An 8,488-nucleotide genomic window follows, 5' to 3' on the forward strand; every position below is an offset into this window, starting at 1 on the left:
CTCAATGAGGTCTATCCACCTATGAAGTTTCAAGTTGATAACTCAAATACTTTCAGAGATATGCTCCGGACAAAAGTGTCGGACGGAAGGTCGGACGGACGGAGACTATTTCTATATCCTCCGCCGAAAATTTTCGGCGGGGGATAATAAAGATTACAATTGACAAACAAAATCTTGACTTTAAAAGATCTTGTGTAAGATTACAAATTTTCTTTTTCATGCTTGTTAAGGGAGCAAACTCGATATGATCTATAATTAACAATAAGAAAAACGTGCATCCTGGTATCTTTATCTTTCACAGCATTGTAAATAATTATAAAATTAGTCTTTAGTAATATATATATATACACAAAATCTATTGACATAAGTGACAAGCTGTCATGAATAAGAATTTTCTTGCACATATTTCAATGTTACTTTGGTATTTTACATTTTTACAAAAAAAGAAGCAAGTTTCAACATTTTCATGAATCCTCATATATACATGTATATACTTAAATGCATAAAACCTTTGAATACTTGTTGAGGGTCTATTATCCAGGTCAGCCTATACACTGGCACAGTCTAATCAAGCTCGGCTAAATAATTATTTGAGTATTTGGATATGACAAGAAATGGACGGTTCTAAATTTTGGTGCCGAAAATGGTGATATATAAAATTCAGCCATTGTAAAAGTAAATTGTCCAATTACCAGATTGAAAGTTCTTGGTGACTTATATACATCCTAAACATTAATCAGACAGAATGCCTTACAGACAAGATACAAAATGTAACAGCTGTCTATATATGAAACAAAGAACAATGTTAACAAAATGGATTTAATTAATATTACCAATTAATTATGTCTGTTGAATTTAATCAATGATCAAAATAGATTTTAGATTTGTAACAATACAGTGAATTACGCTTACAACAGGGGTTTGGGGGACTGCCAAATATCCGGATATCTTCGTACCTGAGAAGCAACCAACTTGAAAACAAGAGTTGGCACCACAGACTCAGCATTGTTATAAGCCATATCTTTAAAAGTGGAGTTTATTGTATGTGAAGGAAAAACCTTCATTGAGAATTTGAAGGATAACAAACATCATATTAAAATATTCTAATAGAAACTGATATTGTAAGGGATGTATTACTGTCTCTAAACTGTCTTGTATTTGAAGCACCAGGCATTTCAAAAGATTACACCAATAGGTAAGTATGTCTCAAGTTTTTTTTCTATATTCCCCTGCATGTTCATTGTGAAATATTTTTTATACATTTTTTTCTTTATTTTCAAAGTAACACAAACATTTAAATGTCTAGATTTATCTTTTATAATATGTTACATGTAGTTTGATGTAGTTTAAACACATTTTGTTTAGTTTTGAAAGTGAAAAATGCTTGAGGCTTGAACAAAACTTGACTCGGCTCCCTGAAACTTTCTGGTACAGGTTTTTCAGGAAAAAAATGGTGACCCAAAAAAGATTCGAACCCAGGATTCCTATTTTAAGGTGACTTTACCACAAGGCCACTGTTTATATCGGTGTTGCATATAAAATTTACAGAACCAAGTTATTGACAAAATGATCAATGAATAGAACATTCTTCCTGAAATGAAAATATGCCTATTAAAACTTATTATTATGAAAGAATTACTACTGTAGTAAGATGAATTTATTTCATATTTAGAATAAATTTTGTTGATACAAAAGCTGTGCCTATCAAATGGACATGATTATAATTTATAAATATAGCAATTATTTCTTAAACAGCAAAATTATTTTAACTATAAACAGGGAGTAAAATTGTATTGAGCATTTACTTATTATTAATATTTATAAGTTACAGAAACCTTGATTCTAATTTCTGTTATATTATTTTTTCATAGGTCAAAAAAGTAGGACCATCTATATTTCATTTTCATCACCAGAGTAAGAAAGATAAGAATGTTGTAACTAACCCTGACATGGTACCTTACTCCCACAATCCACCTGGTCATACATGTGGTCTTCCCTGCTGCAGTAAAGACCTGCAAGTACAGCTACGAACACACAAGCCTAACCGAAGCTGTATTGGTATACAGGAACATGATATTCTCGCACAGAATTTTACATTTAAAGGAAAAATAAAAAGCGGACCAGGGTTAGAAAATGGGTTCTTTTCAGTTCAAGAGGAGAAGGAAACTCCGCGAGCAGAAATTCCTAAATTTGGTAGTGTGCAAGGTGGTCTGTCAGCAATTTCTGAAGAACAGAAAAGTTACAGTTTTCTAAAAGGAAGGGGGATAACTCTTCCAGAGGCAGATGATCCACATGCAACTGAGAAATTGTACCTTGAAGATATGGGTGAAAGTGACGATTTTGAACACTTTGAAATCAAAGGGTACGATAGTGGTATTGAAACAATTCGGGAAAATGAAATAGATTATTACATAACTGTTAAAAGTCCTTCACAACCAGAAAAAGGAGTTCCATACAATCCCAAGGATTTTGAAGGCTCGCAAATGTATCCATGGGACCAGTTAAAAGACCTTAAAGATACTCCTAGTATCAAAACAACAAGTGAAAAAGGTGATGACAGCTCAAGTTCCAACTATTACAGTTCTGGGTCAAATTACTATGAAGTTATACCATATTCAGATGAGAAACCATTACTGAAAAAAGACAAAATTGATGAACCTATCTCAGCAAACATAACTGACAACAAGAATGATACCAGTTCAAAGGATCGCAAAAATTCTAAATCATTTCCATTAGCGCAACCATTACCTCCTTTGCCTCCAAAACCTCCGGCTCAAAACCAGTTTAATCATCCACCTCTGAAAAAGCCAGATTCTGCAAAACCACCTGATCCGTCAAAAGGCATATCAGATACAACAAAAGATGGTCTTAGTGATACAGACTCATCACAAACTAAGTACAATATGTACAGCTCAGTGTGTTCTATATCGAGTATGGCAAATCAAATGACCAAAGAGGCTTATGAAAGATTTATGTCCCTTGATCGTAGAAGTCTTTTGCAAAAATCGTACCACAGGGATATTCGAGATTTTGACTTTCAAGGTAATGATATGCCAATTGGAAGCACAAATCTGGATCTTGCAGTTACTAAAGCCAGACTTAATCAGTTGTTTAAGGATAAAAAAGATACAACTTTGGTACATAAAGATGGTAAAGTTACGAGCCTAACAGTAGAATCAAGCAGTAACAGTTCAAATACAAATGCTAAAAGCAACAGCCTTAAACATGGTTTAGTAAAGGGAGGCATGGAAAAAGTCGGTGATGAACTAAAAGAAAAACTTATAGGTAATGATCAGTTTAACAAAACAAGTAGTGACGATGAAGATGATCTGATCTATGATGATGACAATGGAATTATTAACCCTGGATTTAAGAACATTAATGTTGATGGTAAGATTTTAGGCTCGAGGCATTCTCTAGACAGGGATAGTAGTTTTGGTGAGGAAGTCTGTGACAGGTTTCTACATTTATGGGGAGAGGGAGAAGACAATAAGGTGAATGATGATGAAATGAAGGTAATGGAGTTATTGAAGGAGAGGTTGGGAAATGTGGACAACTCCGAGGAGAGTACATCAGGAGAGTCTTTCAGTGATAATCCTATCACTCTTATACTGTAATGCCTTATCTTTGATAAATCATATCATGTACATCAAAATATCTATATATTGTTTTCACTCTGTGCCTTAACACATCTCTGTAGGGAGTTATTATTCTACCTTTTCTTGTTACATGACCACATTTTTAATACCTTTCCTTTACATTTGAAAATTGCATCACTGATTTACATTACATCTAAAGCATTTTTTTTAGTCCCTTACCTTTAGTAATCGTGTTTCAATAATCCAAAGCCCATGTCCAAAGAGAGGCAACTCTTTCTATATTAATATAGAGGTTCTGAAGAGTTGCCTACTTTTACAGAATTTTTACTCTTATTTTAAAATTGAATCGTTCTTGCTTAAGCTGATATTTTTTACAGCCTAGATGTTGTTTTGTGAAATTATTTTGTTCAACAATAAATCAATTTAAACTAATACATGTTTGTCATATTTGTATTTTAGTCCTTTAGAGTCTTCATCTAAAGAAATATATAAAAGAATGTTATTAATGTGGCTTAAAAACAGTTTCTTTTGCTGGAAGTGTTTTTGAATCCTAAACACAGTAAAGAAATTCATATAGAAAGTCTTTTAAGCAATCTTACAAAAGTTAACCCATTTGCATGCATGTGCCCCAAAGTATTTGTTTTCCCATTAATGTCAAACCAACATTTTTGGGAACCCAGACATTTGGATAAATTTATGTCAGACGAATACATCAAGGATGTGACAACCAACATTCACATAAGTGTGGATTGTAGAAGTGGAAAAATAATCTCACAATTGGTGGGGTTTGAACCAAAAACCTCCAACTCTACATGAGAGTTTGAAGCTTTACTTCTACACTACACGAGAGTGTGAAGCTTTACTTCTACACCATTTCTCCTCCATAATTAATGATAAAACAAGATTGGAAGGAATAAATTAATGTCCCTTTATATTGAGCAATATTTATGGCACTACTCTAATATGACCTTGTTTTAAAACAAAAGCAAATTTAGTTCAAGAAAATCGACACCCCCCCCCCCCTTGTTCCCTGATTTGGTTCTTGTATTATTAAATACACAACTCTTGTTTACACAAGTCAACATGTTTATTCATTTAGCTGCATAGAAAACAAATACCAAGAGACAGTTTAACATACATATATCTCATATACATGAATAGAACATACATATAACATGTATTTCTATATTTATAAATGTACAGTCTCATACATATAACATGTATAAATGTACAGTCACATACATATAACATGATTGTATAAATGTACAGTCACATACATATAACATGTATAAATGTACAGTCACATACATATAAAATGCATAAATGTAAAGTCACATACATAATAACATGTATAAATGTACAGTCACATACATATAACATGTATAAATGTACAGTCACATACATATAACATGTATAAATGTACAATTACATACAAATAACATGTATACCTGAACATGTTTGTACATATAACCTGTATACATGAACAGTATCATAATATAACAATTATACATTAACAGTTATGTACATATAACACATATGCATGAACAGTGTTGTACATATAACAAGTATTTATGAACACTTTTATACATATAACATGTATACAGGTACATAAAAAATACCATGCTTAATGCATGGATCAATTAACAAATATATGAACTGTATTTTTACTTTACTATCACTCTTAGAGCGTAACAAGACACGGCATCACAATTACTTACATATAGCACATTTGAGATGACCACAATAATCAATTTTCATAACAAACAGTAATTATCTCATACCATGCAATAATCATACAAATGACACATCCTGCTTTAAATTTACAATTACCACTGATAATAATGATTCAGGTATTTCGACATGAACTCTACAGTGAAAAAAAAATTGATACACATTTTAAATAATTTCATCATGAAATCTACAGTAAAAGAATTTGAGTAACATTTTAATTAAATTAGTGTAAAATTAAAATTTGACACTTCTTTAAACTATTTGAAAAATCAAAAACAAATCGACAAGCATTGAATTTTTTTTTTTTTTCAAATTTTAATGTTTTAATAATACCTATTACCCTCTTCTGAATACTCATATAACAAAATAAAACCTGACACATCTCTTTCTGAGTGCAAGGAAGAATCAATCAATGCTTTAGCAGTGATTTAAAAAACTTCTACTGTATAAATGAACAGTTTGATTGGGTTTTTACGACACTCCAACACAGTATAGGTCACATGGCAACAGTCCATCTTTACTGGTGGAAGAAGACCTCAGGTGCCCTCCGTGCATTATTTAAGACACAAACAGGCACCGAAATAGAACCACTGACATTCCATAAGCTAGCTGGATAGCTTCCTCACATGAAAGAATTCAAAGTCCCTGTTAGGATTCGAACCCACAGCAGTTAGGGGCAAGTGATTTAATGTCAACAACCTTAACAACTTGACCACAGACACTTTTCAATGAACATTTACATGCATCTTGTATGCACTGATTTATGATAATCATCATAATTTAATTATGTAAACATGAACAATAACATGTAAAATGTATGAGCCAAATGTATACAAATGTAAACAATATCATATATGAAGAATGTTTTATAAACAAACAAGCTTATCTAAGATTTGATGTAAAACAATTTATCTTAGAATAGAAACTGTAGAAGACATAACGCTTCAGCAACAAAGACCTTCAAATGTAAACAATAACATAGACTTATTTTTGTGTAAACATGAACAAAAACTTACAAAAACAATTTTATACTTATTTTATAAATGCATGAACAAAAACATATGAAAACTTGAAGGTTATCAGATTTGTATGCAACATTAAAAGAACTATATTTGTTTTTCTTTGTATGTAAACATGAATAAATTTACTGTAAAATTGAATAGTAGCAGACTTATTATGCGTAAACATGTACCAGAAAATACTTTTTTAACGTAAACATGAACAGTTCCATACCAATTGCATGTATACTTGAACCAGAAAATACTTATTTAATGTCAACATGAACAGTATCATACTTAAAGCGTGTAAACATGAACAGTATCATACTTAAAGCAGGTAAACATGAACAGTATCATACTAATTGTATGTAAACATGAACTATTCCATACCTAAAGCATGTAAACATGAACAGTATCATATTTACTGCATGTAAACATGAACAGTTCCATACTTATTGCATGTAAACATGAACAGTATATTTACTGCATGTAAACATGAATAGTTTCATATGTTTTGCATGTAAACTTGAACAGTTCCATACTTATTGCATGTAAACAGGAACAGTATCATATTTACTGCATGTAAACATGAACAGTTTCATATGTTTTGCATGTAAACTTGAACAGTATCATACTGATTGCATGTAAACATGAACAGTTATGAGTATATTGTACGAAAACATGAACAATATCATACTTATGAATGCAGTTATAAAATTATGTACTTACTGTACGTAAACATGAACAATATCACACTTGAAGCATGTAAACATTAACTTACTTATTGTACATCTATCAAATAACAACTTATGTGTAGAAAGTATACAGAAAACAAACTTTATAATAAATTAAAAATTCAATATAAATGTTTTACTGCTTTGTAAAATCATTCCCTACATGCTATATAAAAATGGCACCAATTAAAAACCTGTCATTGGTTCATTAAAACAAGCACACCAAATTAATATGACACATTACGAGTGTATTTGCACCAAAACAGACTTGTCAACTCCCATCAGATAATAACATTATAGAAGTTTCAACATCAAAATACAATAATTCAAAATAGAGTAAATCATTAAGAGGTGATGTTTAAAATGGTGAACAACTCTACAATATCATGCTAAGTAGTGCACTATTCCTTAACTAATTATTTTTGGAGCCTAAAAACGAATACAAGTCTTTAAAACTTCTTTATCCCTTATGTAAGAAATCAATTATAATAATATTAAATTAAATTTTAAGATTAAAGTAAACTAAATTTTACCAAAATCATAATCTTGCATCATCATAAATCATAAACAATACTATTAAAGTTGAACAAAAAAACAACAGAATAATCATCACATAAACTACCTTCAATGGTACACCAGCATATGTAAGTTTATCACCGTCACAACAAAACAAAAAACCAGTGTGAAAAAAAACCACACCAGATGCTACAGACACTTGATGCAAAATGTAATCCAATTATTGTAGCTGTATGTTATTAGTGACACAATTATCATTATAAAAACATTTTATTCATTTAGAGGGAGACCATCAGAACAGCAAATTATTCCATCAGGGGAGACTATTAGAACAGCCAATAAAAGGGGACTCATGCAACAGTAAAGTTTTTAGCCAGCCTGCATAGCTCAATCGGTTAGACGCGAGACTTGTAATCTCGACATTGTGGGTTCGATTCCCGGGCTGGCCAACTAAAATTACTAATCAGTCTTTCGGATGAGACTTTAAATCGAGGTCCCGTGTATGGGTGCTTAAACACTTGGCACGCTAAAGAACCAGGAGAAGCTTCTGGAATTGGGGCATCTTTCTGTATCTGTAATTGCACTATCCTCCAAAAAAATAAAATTACTAATACTCTTCTGGAGGACTCGCCCATATGGGCAACTGGTGGCGAGTATAAATAAACGCAAATACACACACACAGTAAACTGTTCCTGTTGTAAGTAACAGCAATAAATATTTTGTTTTCTATTGGAACTTTAGCTGGATTTATAGTGACTATGATACTGCAAACATTAAACTGCAAAATGTTCAGTATTAATTATCAAGGTGGCTCAACATGTATCATTTCAGAAAGGAGGTACAAAGAAAAACATTTGGTAGATAAAATAAAGGGTCAAATACAACATTCAAGGTTCCATTGACAAAGTT

At 31.6% G+C, this 8,488-nt stretch overlaps 1 protein-coding gene across 1 annotated transcript; it reads left to right on the top strand.

The window, feature by feature from the left end:
• Positions 1–662: 662 nt before the first annotated feature.
• LOC132735899 (uncharacterized) lies at positions 663–3,801 on the top strand. The gene is made up of 2 exons (XM_060722930.1): positions 663–1,195; positions 1,872–3,801. The coding sequence occupies exon 2, from the start codon at positions 1,950–1,952 to the stop codon at positions 3,615–3,617; it is 1,668 nt and encodes a 555-aa protein (XP_060578913.1). The 5' UTR covers positions 663–1,195; positions 1,872–1,949; the 3' UTR covers positions 3,618–3,801.
• Positions 3,802–8,488: the final 4,687 nt, after the last annotated feature.

Source organism: Ruditapes philippinarum, unplaced genomic scaffold (assembly GCF_026571515.1).
Source record: "Ruditapes philippinarum isolate M1 unplaced genomic scaffold, ASM2657151v2 ctg413_1_1_1_1, whole genome shotgun sequence".
Taxonomy (NCBI): domain Eukaryota; kingdom Metazoa; phylum Mollusca; class Bivalvia; order Venerida; family Veneridae; genus Ruditapes; species Ruditapes philippinarum.

What these genes read in the sequence shown, in the direction of transcription:
- LOC132735899 (XM_060722930.1), top strand. Translation starts at nt 1,950, where the DNA reads ATGGTACCTTACTCCCACAATCCACCTGGTCATACATGTGGTCTTCCC.